At 49.4% G+C, this 17,952-nt stretch overlaps 1 protein-coding gene across 1 annotated transcript in view; it reads right to left on the bottom strand.

The window, feature by feature from the left end:
* Gsg1l (GSG1 like) overlaps positions 1 to 17,952 on the bottom strand; it is a 193,241-nt gene that overhangs the window by 120,684 nt on the left and 54,605 nt on the right. Inside the window, exon 2 of the mRNA XM_057780068.1 lies at positions 11,332 to 11,379. Coding sequence (XP_057636051.1) covers positions 11,332 to 11,379 — 48 coding nt within the window. The remainder of the gene's footprint in view (positions 1 to 11,331; positions 11,380 to 17,952) is intronic.

The raw sequence follows: 17,952 nt of genomic DNA, 5'->3' as shown, positions 1-17,952 counted from the left end.
CAGGGTGGCCACCAAATCACCCACTTTCAAGAGCAGACAACCACCTTGCACTGGTTAATTTTTGTCCCCTTGATACGAACCAGAGCCACCTTGGAAGAGGAAGCCCTGGTAGAGGAATTGCCTCTCTTAGCTTGGCCTGTGGAGCATTTTTGTGATTCATGATTGATGTGGGAGGACCCCACCCACTGTGGGCAGTACTACCCTTGGGCAGGTGGTCTGGGTTGCATAAGGAAGCCAACTAACAAGCCATGGGGAGCAAGTCTGTAAGCAGCATGCCTCCGCGGCCTCTGCTTCAGCTCCTACCTTCTCCTGCTTTGAGTTCCTGCCCTCTCTGTGATGGAATGTTACCTGTAAACCCTCGTCCCCAGGTTGCTTTTGGTCGTGGTATTTATCACAGCAACAGAAAATAAACTTCTAGAAACCCAGAGAAGCATTCTCCAGACTCTGCAAAGATCCAGTCAGCGTCAGCTCAGGGCGGCAGGAGGTGAGGACTGGTCTTGGCCAGGAGGTAAAGGAATTGGATCACCAGCGGGAACGTGGGACAGTCCAGCTGCTCTGGAAGACAGTATGCCGAGTCCTCTGCAATTAAATGCTGAATCACACTATGTGACTCAGAAGCTGACGTTCTGGGTATTAACCACAAAATAAAATAGAATCGAGATTCCAACAGATATTTGCACACCTGTGATCACTGTCACTCTTCCTGACAGCTGAGCTTTCCTCTGCAGGTAAATGTGGCCTGCGCTGGTGATGGGCTATTTATTATCTCACTTTAAGAAGAAACGGAGGGCGGGTAAGGAGAACACTCACTTCATTAAGAACCTGCCCTGGAGCCACAAGCACCTTTGTGAGTTCTCCAGCACCCATGCAAAGGCTGGGCATGCTCAGTTAGACTGTCCCAAACCCCAAGTTCTCGGTTCAGCGAGACCCTATCTCAAAAAATAAGATGGGGAGGAATTGAGAAAGGCACCGTATGTTAAACACTGGCCTCTGTGTGCACTCTCATGCATATGGGCACACACACACATACACATAAATACACATACGCACAAAGACATATAATCCTGACACATGCAACACCGTGAGGGTGACCCTTGAGGATTTTTCTATGAAGAACCAGAAAGTGAACAGTCTCAGCCACTGCGCTCAACTTTGACCTTGTAGCACAAAAGCAGCCACAGCCACACAGAAAGAATGGGCACAGCTGTGTCCCAATAAAACTTTATTTACAAAAAGGCAAGAAGCCCCAGCTTGCCAGCTGCTGCTGTAATGCTAAGCGAGAGCTCCCAGTGCAGGAGGCAGTGGGACAGTGGCTTCTGAGAGAGCCTCGCAGCCACATTCCCAGTCTGGGGGTTTTGATTTACGATGGCCTGTCAAGCCCTCTGTGTATTTTCCCACATCTCTGAATTGTGCTATTTTCTCTAGTTTTGAAAAGGTTTAAACAAATAAATAATAGCTCAGCAAAATGTATTCTATCCATACCAAAAGGAAAACCAGTTTAAGCGAGTTTCAGAGGAGAGAGCCGGAGGGTTGGTACAGTCCACAGTGGTTTACTGTATATTTTAGAGCCTCTAGAAGTAACTGCTGGAGGAGCTGAGAATGCTAATTACCCAATTTGATAATTACACATTACAGCCACACGTCAAAGTCTGATACCCCATAAATAAGTGCAAATATTGTGTCAATTTCAAAAGCACATTATTTGGCAATCAAAAGAAATGAATTACTGGGCTGGCGAGGTGACTCAGTGGGTAAAGTGCCTGCAGCACACACATAGGGCCTGAGGGGGACTCCGGCGCCTGTGTAAAAAGCCTGGTCAGGTGGTGTACACCAGCAACCCCCAAGGGGACAAGAAGTCCTTGCAGCTCATTGGTCGACTGAAGCCAGGAAACCCAGGTTCAGTGATGATAGCTCCAAAAGAAAAAGAAACACTTAAACACAGATGTACATGTACACATGTACCCGCAAGAACATGTGCATCAGAACACATATATACACACAAGAACACACATGAACACGCATGTATATACATGCATATACATGCATGCAGAAAGGGAGAGAGAGAGAGAGAAAGAGAGAGAGAACTGATAACACTTTAAAAAAAAAAAACTTTAGAAGTGAAATTAATGGCAGGGGCCACAACTTCACAACAGCAGGGCACTGGGTGCTGTCTCTGTCTAGTTTGGGGGCAGCTGTGGAGGGAGAGGTGCTGGGTGACAAAGATGCTCTAGACTGGGTGGCAGTGGGCACATAGCTCTGACGCTATTGCTAGAGTAGACACGTTCCATGGGCAGATTGCCCAGGAGGGCCACAAAATTTCAGTAAAGCTATCATTAAAGTGACTTAGAGCAGGCTGGGGATGTGACTAGACATCAGTGTGTTGTCTTGGCAAGCTTGAGGCTCCTCTGTCCCCAGCGCCACGATCAACAGAACCTAATGAGTGGGGTGGACAGCCTCCATGCCAGTCTACAGATAGGGAGAGACAAATGCTGGAGGCTACCAGGCAGAAGCCACCCAGAGAAACCGTGTTTCCAGCACACACATCGGCCTCTCTCCAGGCCAGCAAAAACAGTGCAGCCCAGGACAGAGAGCCAGAGGAGTCTCGTTGGCATCCATCCAGCTGACCCTGGTGGGTGGAGGGACAAGGCTAAGTGGATTCTGGCCTCTAGGAGTGCCCCCTTGGGAGGCTGCCCAGAGTTTGAGGTTCTAGGGGCTGCAGGTGTGGGTGGCTCCCTGATGCTACAAGGCCATGAAGCCTGTTGGGCATCTATGCCACATTCAAGCATCGCAATGCTGCCGGCAAGCCCAGCAGATGGCTGTGGGAGGCGGCAGATGGGATGCCGCAGGAGCAGAGGGTGCCTTGGATTCCCTCAGCTGCTCCAACACGTGGACCCTGACAGCTGTCTGCTTCAAGGCAGGGGCCTCCCAGGCAGGGGGAACACACAGTGAGCAGCCCAAAGCATATCCAGAGCCCAGGAAGCAGAAGAGGGACCAGAGCTGTGGGTGGGAAGGCGTTTCTGATGGGGAGAAACCAGCAAAAACCAGCAAGAGGCCAAGAGGATCTGGTATTGTGCTGTGCAACATCAGGCTCCCTGCTCAACTTCTCTGAGTCGCTGTCTTACAGCTCTGACACATACCTGAGAGGTGTGGGAAGAAGGAAGGGGGTGGGAGCATGTCTGAGGGGGGATGGGCTCTTGTGCCACCCTCAGTGGAGTAAACTGAACGTTAGATGAGTAGACACAAACACAAACCAGGTTGTTTCCAAGTTAGTTTGCCGCTAACCAGGAAGAACTGAGGGGCTGGGGGAACAGAACGAAACAGCCGACCAGATATTTGTCCATCTACTCTTGCGTGGATCTTCTCACTTGGGTGTCAGAACTCCGTAAACTGCATGCTGTGACCCCCACATCTTACAGAGGGACATTGAGCTTAAGAGATGGGTAGCATGTCTGATGTCCTACAGAGACTGCGGCAGAAACAGAATTAGAATCCAGAGCCCATGTTTTTTGACATGGCACTTAGATGTTGTACAATTAAACTCTAGCTCTGACACCATGTGGCCCGGAACACGCTCTAGCCTCTCCAAGCCTCAACTTCCCTGTCTGAGAAACAAGAAAAATCAAAACCCCCTTGAGGCCTATGATGAGATTTCAGTGCAATAACATGCCTGCAGTAGGCTGGTATGCAGACAGTGCCTATTAAGTGTCCACTGTGTGCCAGGGCTGAGAGAGGGTGCTGCAAAGGGACCCCATTTCCTAGAGACTTTATTCAGGAGAAAGACTTACTACACGGAGCCGGCGGCAGCCACACAACTCCACTGAGGCCTCAGCTCCTTGTCTGGGAACAGCAGCTGAGCCCACATCCCTGTATTTCTTTCTGTTCCAGGGGACAAAATCCCGGAAGTGTCCATTGAGACGGGACAGATTTACCTTGGCTGACAGCTTCAGAGGTGTCATGTGAATTTTCTGGGGGTGACATGAATGAACCAACAACAGACTAAAGACAGCATCCTCCCCAGAGTCTAGCTTGGTGAGCCAGAGGGTTACTGGGGTCACTCACAGAAGCTGTACCCTGGAAGCTACACCCCCAGAAGCTGCACCTGTGGAAACTGTACCCCTGGAAGCTGCACTGCCAGAAGCTGCACCCCTGGAAACTGTGCCCCCGGAAGCTGCACCCCCAGAAGCTGTGCCCCCCACCCCTGACAGATGCCACAACAGTTGCTCCTGTTTGCATGACTGCAGAAGGGGTCCTGAGAGATTTCTAAGTCTGAGAAGTTTCTTGGGGCTTCCTGAGTTTCGCTTCCTGAGCCTGAAAGACATGTTTCAACTGGATATCTCTACAAGTGGCTTCAGCTAAAGTCTCTTGGCCTCTTGCTGTGGACCAGGGTGGGTACTGTCCACCATGGCAGGAGTACACAGGGGGAAAGCGGCTTCCTTCCTGGTGTGCAGGAAGCAGGGAGATGAGAGAAGGGTCTAGGGTCCTTGTGTCCCCTCCTGAGGCCCAGCCCTGACAACCTAACTGACTGTCACCAGGCCTACCTGTGACACTTTTTCTAAGGGAAGTGCCATAGGCTGAGAGACAAACCTTTAACACGTGGCCTTTGGGGGAGTAGAACAGGAGTTGGTCCCTTTCTCGGAGCAATAGGCAGAGCAAGAAGACAATGAAGCAAGAGGCAGGAAGGCTGGATAGTCACGAGAGCCCCTGCACTCCCTACCCCACCCTAGCAATCCCTTCCTGCCCAGCTCACCTCCCTGGCCAGTTTGCCCAGGAATTACTTCATTCCCATATCCCTCTCCCCCACTCCACCCCGGGGCAGGAGACATTCAGGTAACACAGCCCCTGCCCATGTCATCTCAACAAGATGTCTCCACCTCACTTAGCCTCTGTTTGCTCAAGCATAGCCTGATACAGAGATAGCCTCAACTTCTCAGTTAGTTGTAGGACTGGGCCTGGCATTTACTAAAACAGAAGTAAATTGGTGTGGTGTGTGTGTGTGTGTGTGTGTGTGTGTGTGTGTGTGTGTGTGCGTTATGCAGGTGTGTTTGGGCACTTAGCGGCCAGAGAACAATATTGAATATCAGTCTTCAGACTGACATTCACCTTTCTTTATTTCTGTTTTACTTTTATATTTTACTTTACTCTTCCACAGTTCTGGAGCTTGCCAAGCAAGTTAGTCTGGCGGGCCAGTGAGTCCCAGGGAACCTCCATCTCTACCTCCCCAAAGCTGGGATTGCAGGCTTATGCTACCCATAGAGCCTCATGCTTGTCAAGCAGACTCTTTAACAACTAAGCCATCTCTCAGCCCTAGGAGCTTTTGATATTGTTCCTATTAGTAATTGCAAAGCATTCTAAGAAAAACAAATTGGCTCCCTAAAGCCGCTGTCGAGGAAGAGCAAACAACAAACCAAATCAACACCCGGAGAGAGAGCAAGCAGAGTGTCCCCAAGTAAGAGTGGCAGGGGAGGCGCAAAGCTTCAACTTCGAACCACACACAGGGGACCCTCTGTGCTGGGTCTCCCATCTTTGAGCTGGCCCTGGCTTTGTGTCTTAACCAGGTAGTGGGTTCCGTAGCTATGCGTGCTTGTCTGTGAATGCACAGAGCACCTATTTAATAGGCATGCGTTTTCATTAGTAAATTACACGGAGGAAACCACCATCTGCCCTCTATATTCACAAGTCTGTGCCCAGGCTCAACTATACAAGGGAAATGCTTTAAAACAGACTATGCCAGGCACAGCAATGTACCCCTATCTTCTGACCACTCAGGAAGTTGAGGCAGGAGGATCATGAGTTTGAGGCTAGCCTGAACAAGGTATGTAGTGAGATCATGCCTCAAGAAAAGGAAAGTGATCCATATTGAACATAGATTGGCTTTTATTGCCTTAATGAGGCAGACCAGCAGCTATTTCTATTCATTTGCATAGTATTTGCATCTTGTTTGCAATGGACCTGGTGGTATAGGGTATCTGGAATATGCTTCACACTGCTCAAGCACCATGGGCGAGCACATAGTATCGTGCACACAGCAGATGTCAGACATAAGTACTGTGCCACTTATGTAAGAGATGTGACAATTGCAGATTTGAGAAGAAAGTGAGGTCATTGGGGGGTGTGGCCTCAAAGGGGACTTTGGAAGCTTGGTCCGCCCTTCCCTCTGTGTGCTCTGCCACCGAACCCTGCCAGATGTATTGCCTCACATAAGCCCAAAATGACACGGCCAAAGACCAGGGGACGGAGCCTCTCACACTGTTAGCAGATACAAATCCTGCCTCTTCGTAAGTGATGTCAAGTGTTTGTTACAGTAGCAGGCGAACTAGCACAGACGATAAGATCTGGTTACAAATGTCAGGACATCCCAAGCAGGGTGGTTCAGCAGTGAGCAGCGGGTAGACTTCCAGGTAAATGTTCTCTTAACCGAGGCTGTGGGTCCTGGTCCCCGCCCACAAACGTGCGGGATGAGCACCGCCCAACCCTGTGCCGAACCTGGACCCCTGAGCCGCACAGCAATCTCTCAGCAGAGTGTGCTGAGCCCGCAGAGCCACTTAGAAATTTAAATCACCGCTGTTTACGCTCAACAGGCTTCTCGGCACTGAGGAAGCATTTCCAATTATAGAACATGAAAGCCGGTCACTGGTCAGGGTTAATGCAACGCTCTGCGAGGGGAAAGAGCAAGCAAAGCTACCCAGATCCCTAATTACCTGGAAAGGTAATCCTGCGTAATTGGAATTGGAGCAGCTAAAGTAATCGTTAGATGTTGTGATCTGGGAGTCGTCCTCCCCCAGGCTGAGGGGCTTACATGAGTCCATAATTAGAGACGCTGAACTTTGGGAAAGAAAGACAGAATTGGAGCTAGGGAGGTGAGGTGGGTCCGGTGACCCTGAGGCTCAGCAGCCTGGAAGGGAAGGGTAGTTGAGGAGGGAAGCGGCAGAGACCACAGGACATTGGTCAAGCGTCCGCTACAGTAGACGATGAGTCAGGGTTGACCAAAGAGTGCTGTGTGACCTTGAGCGAGCACCTATACCTCTCCGGGCTCCCGACCTTCCATTGCTCAGCTCTCCACCATTGTCTCCCGAGAACCTGCTGCTGCCCCCACACCGACAACACAGCCCGCATTTTCACAGGCCATTCGTCCCCACAGGGCTATTCCTCCTGCTGCCCTGAGACCAGACAAGAAACCACTTCTAGACCATTCCTGCATAAACCACATCCACCTCTCCTCCTGAGGGTCTCTGTCCACAGACTGTGGCTCTGACAACTTGTCTGTCCTTCTACAACAGAGATTCTCAACCTTCCGAATGCTGTGACCCTTAGGTTATGGTGAATCCCAACCATAAAATTATTTCGCTGCTACTTCATAATTGCAATTTTGCTACTGTTATGAGTCATAATATAAATATGTGATATGCAACCTCCAAGGGGGTCGGGACCCACCAGCTGAGAATCATTTCTCTAGAGCTTGGCTGGAGAGGGGGGGGGGGTATCCACACTGCCTTGCTCCAGCCACACACAGAGGGACAACCACAAATCCTGTTTGGGTGACATAGAACAGGATAGCCTGATCCTGGGCAAGGTGCCTGTATGGGGCAGGAGGTGGGGTGAGGGGCAAAATGGCACCTGACAAACAGGCTCTGCTGTGTGTTTGTTTTCAAGAACGGTTGTTACTGTGAAGCCCAGGCAGCAGGGCTGAGGACTGTGCAGGCCAGCAACGGCCCCAGGGTAGTACCAATGGCAGTTGGGGCCCCTGTGGCGCTGGTTCCACTCTCTCTCCAGTATGTTCCCATCTCCGCATACCCCTGTTCTCCAACATAAGCAATAAAACGCACTAAATTAAGTGAGCAGAAGAATTGCGCTATGATCAGAACAGGGCGGTGGGGAGGCTGAGAAACCGGAGGAGCGCGACTGAGAACCAGTTCAGCCTGGATCAGCGACCTGAAACCTGTGGCATTGTTTCACACAGATTTCTGCCCCTTCAAAGACCCTGGCTTGCTGGCTACAGGAAGTGGAGACGGAGACAGCTTACAGCAGCTCAGCCATGTAGGCTGGAGCAGAAGCAGGCTGCAGAGGTTGGAACCAGGTCACTAGACAAAAGGTATCGCCCAGATCCGCGTCCAAGGCGCCCTCCCTCTTTCCTTTTTTCATTCATCAAACTGTTCCTAAACTCTACGTGTCAGTAATATTTGGCACTCTAGGGTGAGAGAGGACAAAACATATCGCCTGTCCCGAGGGAGTGCCAGTCTGGTACAGGTGGCTCTGAAACAGTGTGATTGGGGTTGACATGACCCACTGTGGACAGGCATCTTGGGAAGGCTTGGGGGTGTGTCAAAACAGGTTGTGTCTATGAAGGGTTTGAAGTATGAATAGAAGTTCGTAAGGCCAAGCAATACCAACAAGGTACAGAGGCCTGAGAAGATGCTGGAGAGTTAGGGAAACAGATGTTAGTAGGGAGGCGGGCCTAGAGCCCTCGGCCACGCCCCATGTTGCCATAAGCAGATGGCAGATGTTCATGCTCATCATTGTCTTCTAGAGTATTCTGTAGGTGCAAAGTGCATTTTAAGCACTGCAGCTTGGAGAACAGGCGGCAGCTGAGAGGTCACTGTGGAAACCCCGGAAAGAATGGGGTACAAGGTCCTCTAGAGAAAAGGGGTGTGGCGCTTGTCATACAACTAGACCTGGAGAAGAAAAGTGAAGACGGCTGTCTCCCGGGTCTGGGGGTGTACTGGCCTCCGAAGGAGGGATGTGCGCAGGTCCCCAAGGCTTAGCTATGATACAGAACAAAGTGCAAAAGCAACACAGACCCAGCATCCTGCTGCTTAAATGAAGTCTCCATATCGCAGGGATCCTATGGCTGCTCACAAAAGGACGGGAGAACTTGTGTACAGTTCCGGGGTAGAAACCATGCTTTACCATGCGCTAGGTCTTGGTTTACCCACAGCACAGAAGAAGAAAGAGGAGGAGGAGGATTTAGGGGTGGAGAGAGATGAGGGGGAGCAGGTGAGAAGTTGTGGGTCTGATAGGAAAGAGAACTCATGATTCCATATATGTAAAAGGTCTGGACATCTGCGCCCACAAGTATGCAATGTGCATGGCGTGGCGAACGCTGATAAAGCAATGCAGTAGTTGTGAGCATCGAAGGGGAGCCCATACGAGTCCTGTCTCTAGCATCTGCACTTAGGTGTTACTAAGATTTCGCTAAGTGTGTGTAATTGTGACAGAGACCTGGAGGAACAGTGTTCTAGAAGCAGGAACAGCACATGCAAAGGCCCTGAAGCACACAGCCTCTTGGCTGACCAAAGGAACAGCAAGTATTCCGGAGCTGAGGATGGGGAGGTGGCAGAGGACGACATAATGGCTAGAAGACCAGGTCACACGAAGCCTATCAGGGCCATAGCAACAATATTGAGTTTACCCTGAGTAAGCTGTGACCCACGGGGAGGTCAAATAAGGAGATCCTGTTATGTGACATAGGCTTTAAAAATAAAAGAACATTCTAAGTTAGGTGTGAGCCCAGCACACAGGAATTTGAGACAGGAGGACCATGAGTTTGAGGTTAACCTGGACTATAGCAAGATGATACACTACACAATACACACACACACAGGCATGCACATGCACGCACGCAGGCACATGCACACGGGCTGGAGAAATGGCTCGACAGTTAAGAGCACAGACTGCTCTTTCAAAGGACCCAGGTTCAGTTCCCAGCACCCACACAGCAGCACATAATTGCCTATGAATCTGGTGCCATGGGATCCCATGACCTATTTGGTCTCCTCAGGTACCAGGCACACATATGATATATAGGCACAGATGCAAGCAAAATACCTATACACATAAAGTAGATAAATAAAATTTTAAAAACCATTCTGACACTAGGGCGTGGCTCACTGGTGAGTGCCCACACAACATGTGTAAGTCCTTGAGTCCACACCCACCATAATTAAGTAAATAAGTAGTAAACTCACTCCCAGCGACACATTTCTCCAACAAGGCCACACCTCCTAATAGTGCCACTCACTGGTGACCAAGCATTCAAACTCATAGCATGAGTCTACAGGGCCTTTCCGACTCAAACCATCACAGTAAGTAATAGGACCATGGTGGCCGCCAAGAGGCTCAGCAGCCGATAATTTGTCACAGAAACATGAAGATGTCTAGAGCAGAGGTTAAGGCAAGGAGGGAAATGCCAGCCTGAACTCACTCAGAGGCCATGGAGAAGGGGCCCCAAGCTTTCCACAATCCGCTGGATCTACCTTACATCAGAGGAAACAGAGTCTGAGAACCAGGTTCAGCAGAGACAGGAAGATCAGGAGTTCAAAGCCAGCCTGACCTATATAAGACCCTTTTTCGGGAGACAAACAACAGGCAGGAAGAGGGTAAGAGCACTTGCCACCAAGCCCGATGCCCTGAGTTCAGCCCCCATGGCACACATGGTGGAAAGAGAGAACTAATCCCACAGATCACATGCTGCCTCACAGACCTGCGCTGTGGTACACATGTGCCTATATACATGCTCACACAGTTAAACATGTGCCTACATACATGCACACACCGTTAAACATGTGCCTACATACATGTTCACACACTTAAACACGTGTCTACATGCATGCTCACGCAGTTAAATGCAAGCATTTTTTTAAAGAACAGAAAGAAACAAGGAAAGAGCCAGGTTATAATCCTACTTCCTAACTCTGTGACTGTGCTGTGCCTGTTTCCTCACCTGTGAGGGGGGCTGTGTGACCCTGCGTGTAAAGAACAGAGCCCAGAGAATGGTGCAGTAAGGCCCACTGATGTGTGTTGGGGTGGGTGTTTTGTCACCTCAGCAGACTAGAAGGACTCCAGGAAAGAGGAAGCTGGTATGCTAACAGAGTCTAGAAGAAGAGCATGCTTGGGGAGAGAGAGAAGTCACTGGGGCAGACCCCAAGGGGGTGGGGGAAGATGGCTCAGAGAAAGTCATTCATCTCTTATGCCTTGGTTCCTGTTGGAAGTGGAAAATCAAATGCAGAGGGAAGATGGGGAGCTGGCAACCTGACCCAAGAGCACCTGGGACATCAGGGGGCAGCTGGGAGAGCCATTCAGCTGCTGCAAACTAACCCTGCCATCCATAGGAAAAGCCAGAGCCTTTGAGAGGTGTGGAGGCAGAAAAGGCTTCCATCACTGGGTGACAAAGCCTGCCACACAGCCTCCTCGTAAACATTTGATATACGCCATCAGACAGTCTTCGGTGTGGCCACCAAGCCCCAAAGTCGAACAGGACCACCAGTAAAACATGACATATGCTCTCGGGAGCCCTTAGTCCCGAAAGGCCAACATGCTGCAGAGCTAACTACTTACCTTTCTCTGAAGCCGGAGCCAGGTCAATGAAGCTGCGGCATGTCTCACCTGGGGAAAGAAAAGAAGGATTTCAGAACAGGAGGTCACAGCTTCACAATCTGCCTGTCCCCTTCCAAAGGTCCCAGAGGCAACACCACCCCTAACCAGACCCACGAGGCAGTTTCTTTAACCAGAATGCCAAGCAGCCTGTTGTGTGCCAGGAGCTTGGGTGGGACCATCCCTGACCAAGCCACAGGCCTGAGCTCCTCTGCCTCCTGTCCTGCATCTCCTCTGGCCACCGACCTGCCCAGGCTACACCTCATGCTCTTCCAGACTCATCCAGTTCCTTCCTGTCCATTCTGTACTCTGATCACAATGAAACATGAAGCATATGCATGGGCGTGCACACCAGCACATGCACACACAGCTTTGGTGACATCCCATAGAAAAAGCTCAAATTCCCACTGTGAACCCAGGGAGGCTTCCTCTGGCCTCTCCAGGCTCCTCTCCACACCCTTCCTGCCCCAGTTCCTCTCATCTGCTTGGAACCTCCACAGTTCTCAGACAAAGTTTCCTAAAGGCCTCTGGTTCCTGAGCTTCCTGGCAGTCACATAACAATGGCAAGGCCCAGAACGCAGTGGTGGCCGATGGGGCTAAGGAAGACGGGGCCTGAGCACGGGGGGCCTTGAAAGTTCTCTGCTCTGATCTGTGTCACGCCTGCCCACGATCTCTCAGGCCACCCTCTGGTGCCCAGCCATGCTTGTTTCTACCCTCCGCTTTGCACTGAGAGGCCAGACCCTGCCTTTACAGATGAAAACCGCAAGGCTCTGAAATGCTGAGCCACCAGCCTGGGCCGAGTGGCAAAACAGCGCTGCTTAGATTATCATCAACAATATAGATGTGTTGACAAGCAAGAACATTCCAGAAGGGAGCGATAAGGAGAAAGGGGATGAGGAGCTGGCCTAGTGACAGAGCAGCAAACACACAAAAGCCCCGGGGCTGAAGCTCAACAACATCTCCCCTCAAGCAAGAAAATTGAATTTTTTGTTAAATTTTGAGTAAATCGTTTTAAACTTTCTTTAATGGTACACTATTTTCCCAAATGCTGGAGAGGTGGGTAAGTGGGTTCAAATTTAGGCCAGACTAGCACACTGATTGGATCTTGGATTCTTTGCCTTCATGACCTTCTCCCTACACAGAAAAGAAAACTAATATCAAAAATGATATTTCAGCCTGGTGTAGTGGCAGATGCCTTAATCCCAGCATCTGGGAGGCTGGGCTGATCTAGGTCAATTATGAACCTGAAGACAGCCTAAATTTTAGAATGAGACCCTGTCTGTCCTAGCTAGGGTTCGTACTGCAGTGATAACACCATAACCAAAAACAACCTGGGGAGGAAAGGGTTTATTTCATGCACACTTCCATGTAACCATTCACCACCAAAAGCAGTTGGATCAGTAACTCAAACAGGGCGGGAGCCTGGAGGAAGGAGATGATGCAGAGGCCGTGGAGGGGCGCTGCTTACTGGCTTGCCTCCCATGGCTTGTTCAGCCCACCCAGGACCAGCAGGCCCCATCCACAATGGGTTGAGCCCTCCCCCATTGATCACTAATTAAGAGAATGCCCAACAGCTGGATTTTATTGAGCCCTTTTCTCAATTGAGGTTTCCTCTTCTCAGACGACTCCAGCTTGGATCTAGGCGACATCAAACCAGCTAGCACACTGTCTCAAAAAATTATATTTTACAGCCTCGGTGGTAAAAACACAAATGTGTTAAGTATTAAGCACTTTGCCCATTTTAAAGAAATTAAATGTCTGTGTGGGTGAGCCTGTGGGAATATGGTGGCCCTTGACTTTCCCCTGGGCCTAAAGAGGGCGGGCTTGCAGCATCCTTTCTAACTCCAGCTCCCACCAAGCCCAGCTCCAGGTGGTAGTTAAGGTTTCTGTGCCGGGTTTTGATGTCTCTTCTCTCTACAATGCTTTGCTTGAAGTATAACTCACATGGCCCAGGATTCGCTGTTCTAAGGCAAGTCAATGGTTTTCCATGTATCCCCAGTATTGTCCCGAGTCGTGGCAACAATCCCTGTGATCAATTTTCCACATTTTCGTTGTCCCGAAAATAAACCCTGCACCTATTCACAGTCCATCCTTCCTTCCTCCAACCCTCACGGCCCAAGGCTCTGACTAATCTGTTTTCTTTCTCTAGGTTTGCTTAGTGTGGGATTTCACAGAAATGGTGCCATCCAGCCTGTGGCCTTCTGTGACTGATTCCTCTCCCTCAGCATCATGGTTCTAAGGTGTCTGCAGTGTATAGTGTATTGGCACTTCATTGATTTTTTTTTTAAGTATAGAATTACATTGCTTTGTTTTGCTTTCTGCAGCTCCCGTTACCTGTGGTCAACCACAGTCTCAAAGTAATAAATGGAAAATTCAACAAATAAAAAACTCAGATGTTTTCATCACACCCCATTCACGGTGGCCGGGCGCTTCCCACACTGCTACTCCTCAGCCCTGGAGCAGGAAATCCACACTGCATACCAGGCCTCCTGTCAGTCCCTCCGGAGCCTCTTTGTTATTAACTAACTTCACAGGACCATAATACTTGCATCTGGGTAACCCTTATTTTACTTACGAAGGTCCCAAGTGTGAGGACAATGGTGCAAAGGAGGCCCCGTACAAAGACTATGGAGGGACAGATAGCTTGGGGCCCATGCAGCAGTGCAGGGTATGGGGGAAACCAGTCCAGATGCCGCTTGCTCTATGGGAGGGTCCTAGCATCCAGCGAGTGTTGGACCACGTGCCCTAAGACAAAGCAGTCAGTGCGGGCACTGCATTTCAGGAGTCCGTTCTCTAGCCTGTGGCGCTGGGCGTGTGCTCCTTTTGAGGACACTTGCTAGGGTTCATGGACAAGGCTTTTGTGGCCAAGGTTTTATTTCTCTGGGGCATTCCTGGAAGTAAAATCATGGGTCATGACCTCAAGGAGACACAGGCTGTCTCCTAAGCAGCTGGGTCACCTGGCCTCCCACCCACAGTGGATGAGGTCTCTAGGTTTGCGACACTGGGGATGGCTTGCCTTTTGTCACTCAGGTTGTCCTTAAAGTTACCTGATGTATACCTAGGAGACGCCTAGACAGAGATGAAGAAGCAGGTGCTAGGTATAGAAATATAGATGATACATACATAGATGATAGATTCATAGATGATAGATACATAGATGATACATACATAGATGATACATACATAGATGACAGATGACAGCTCTACAGCCATAGATTACAGATAGGTGGTAGATAGATGATAGGTAGATAGATACATGACAGATATAAGCAGACGATAGAATAAAGAGTCCAGGCTTTAATGAAGACCCACTTATTGCATTTTTCTTCATCCTGAGTGTTTTGGGATCATAACTTAGGATTGCCTAACCCATTGTAAGGACATTCACCCTTTCGGTCTCCAAGTCTTGTACCTTTAATCCTTGCACTTGACCCTGGGTCTGTGTATAAAGGGGTGCAGCGTGGGCATGCGGGTGCCTGTTACTCCAGCACCACTGCTGGAGGTGACCTCCCAGCACTGGATTGCCTTGGCCATCAGAAACCCATCAGTAGGAGTGCAGGCTCCATCTTGTATGTGGTCTCTCTGTATGGCTACCATTATGCCAGCATTAGATGGTCTTTGTAGCTTTGTAGTAAGTTTGGAAATTAGAAATTCTGGGTTTAAATTTTGTTTTGGCCATTCCAGGTTTCTGGCATTTTCATGTGAAGCTTAGGATCAACTTCTCAACTTTTGCAGAAAAGGAAGTTGGAATTTTGTTCAGAATTGTGTTGAATCTGAAGAACACCGAGGACAGAGGAGCCAGCTCAATATGTCACCCTCCTTCTGTGACCACTGCCTTCCTGTCTTCTTAGCCCCACCTGTATTTCTTTCAGCAACATTTTATAGTTTTCAAAGATTGGACTTTGTGCTCTTTTCTTGCATTCATCCCCAGTATTTTTATGTTTCTTTACTATTTTATGATTATTTACAGAGTCCTTTCCTTCCTCCCACATTTGGGTTATTTGCTGCTGGTATCTGGAAATATGATTAGTTTTGGATGCAGATGCTACATGCTGCTGCCGTGTTGAACTTATTCACCGTCTGATGGTTCTTGCTGAGTTCCCAGGATCTGTTGTGCAAAATACAAGCTTAGGTTATGTGCAAATAGATACAGTTTAGTTCTCTTTCCAATTCTTGTCTCCTTTGTTTCTTTTTGTGCCCATCTGCTTGGATGAAGCTTACAGTGCAATGTTGACTAGAAGCAGCAGGAGAAGACCCCCTCATCCTGTCCCTGGTCTTTGGGGGAGCATTCATCTCATTCCATTAAGTTTGTGTCATTTGTGGGGTTTTGATTTTTATCCTTTTTTAGTATGAAGTTTTTGGTTTTGCCTGGAGTTGTTTTAAGAGATGTCCCCTATAGGTTCGTGCATCTGAATATTTGGTCCCCCTTTGGTGGCACTGTTGGTGTAGTATGCTGGTAAGTTTTATGTCAACTTGACATAAGCTGGAGTCATTTGAGCAATGGGAACCTCAACTGAGAAAATACCTCCACTAGATCAGGCTGTACAAAAAAAAGGGGGGCATTTTCTTAATTAGTGATTGATATGGGAGGGCCCAATCCATTGTGGGTGGCACCATCCCTGGGCTGATGGTCTTGGGATCTATAAGAAAACATATTGAGCAGGCCATGGAGAGCAAGCCAGTAAGCAGCCCTCCTCTATGGCCTCTTCATCAGCTTCTGTCTCCGGGATCCTGCCCTGCTTGAGTTCCTGCATTGACTTCCCTCAGTGATGAACAGTGGCGGGGAAGCATAAGCCAAATAAACACTTTCCTCCCCAAATTGCTTTTGATCACGGAGTCTCATCGCAGCAATAGTACCCTGACTAAGACAGGGGGGTTTAGGAGATGTGGCCTTGCTGGAGGAAGCGTCTCACTGGGGGGCAAAGGTTGCCGTTTACTCGCTGCTTCCTGTTCATGGTTTAAAGTGAGCCCTCATCTCCTGCTCCAGCTGCCGTGTCTCCTCGCCATCGTGGACTCTTATCCCCGTGGCATCATAAACCCAAATAAACTCTTTCTTCTATAAGTTGCATCAGTTGTGGTATTTGCCACAGCAACAGAATGGTAACTGACATGTTGTCTTTTGTCTGCTCCAGGCTGTCTCTTCCTTTCGTGGAGTAGTTTTACCACGGAAAGGCACTTGCATTCGTCCTCACCCCTTAACGACCTTCAGGCATCCCTATTTTAGAAACAAACCAAGGTTCTGAACTTCCTGTAACCCACCCAAGGCCAGCAAGTGGCGGACCAGAGTACAAAGCTCAGGACTACAGACTCCAAACGCCAGGCCCCGAAACACCCCAGCCCTCTTTCTCATTGCTGTCGGTTTCCATCTGTGCCCAGCTGCTGCTGCTGCATTTTACAGCTGGGTCCTCTACGAAATCCCCTGGGACTATAACTCTAGGCAGGCGAGGAAATACACATGGGGCTAAATAAATGGCTCTCACACTTTTATTTCTGTTACGCAAAGCGAAAAAAGTATTTGAGCAGATATGGGCTGATTCAGCCTACATGGCCTATGCAGGGCAAAGCTGACGTTTAAGGAAAAATCGTAGAGCTGACACGAGGAAGACAGGACACGTCAACAACCGAAGGCCTAACAGCTGGCATCTAAACACAAAAGATGCCTTAGCCTCCCCGGAAGAGATTAATCACCAGACGTTAATGGGGGAAGAGGCTGCCTGGCGCCATATTGATTTGCTGCTTTTACAAGTGGCCCTTACAGCGCTAGCATCAATGTGTCAGGTATTATTAAGTTGATATGTTTAATTAAAGGGTTATGAGGGATATAAACCAAAGACAGGTGCACTGACCTTTTGTCGTGCACATACATAGGAGCCTGAGGCCAGACCCGGGCACTGCCATCTTCCTGCCACCTGATGGCAGCATTCTTTCCTGGACCATGAACTGAAGAGGCTAGAAAGGGTCCTGCGGGTCATTAGATTTACGAGGTCTCCATTAGGGATGGGATCCCACACAGAGTCTGATTTCAAGAATCTAAAGTCCCCCCAAATGATTCAGATATGCTTTTGGAGAGTGTCAGTCACCCTCCAACTTGACCTTCTAAGATGGAGAGAGCAGCACCTGTCCCCAGAAATAACAGTCCCTGAAGGTTCCATGGTATCCCCAGAGCTCCCCAAGATGGTGATGTGGTCCTGTTTCAATGGAAGAGGACTCAGCTGGGGATGGGGAGCAGATGCCAGAGGAGATGCGGTTTGGGTCTCATGAGCAGCACCCTGAAAAGATGACAAGACCCCTGGGGGAGCCCTGGCTTGGGAAAGGGAAAGACATCGAGTTCGGAAGAATCTGGCACACCACAGGAAGAAGAATGGGAGGGTGCTTCAGACCCTGTGGAAATACTGTGTGACTCAGAGGCTAGAAGGGGTCCTCAGCTGTGCTTCACCCCCCTCAGAGTGCGTACTGTGTGTAGAGAAATACACGCATGGGCTCTTGCACACCTAGAAGGGGCACATTCACTCTCAGGGCCTTAGAGGGGGCTGTTGGGGAATAGTAGATTGCACTGTAAAGCTCCAAGACAATGTTAATGAAATT

Source organism: Chionomys nivalis, chromosome 8 (assembly GCF_950005125.1).
Source record: "Chionomys nivalis chromosome 8, mChiNiv1.1, whole genome shotgun sequence".
Lineage (NCBI taxonomy): Eukaryota > Metazoa > Chordata > Mammalia > Rodentia > Cricetidae > Chionomys > Chionomys nivalis.
This window is presented reverse-complemented; position numbering and strand designations above follow the sequence as displayed.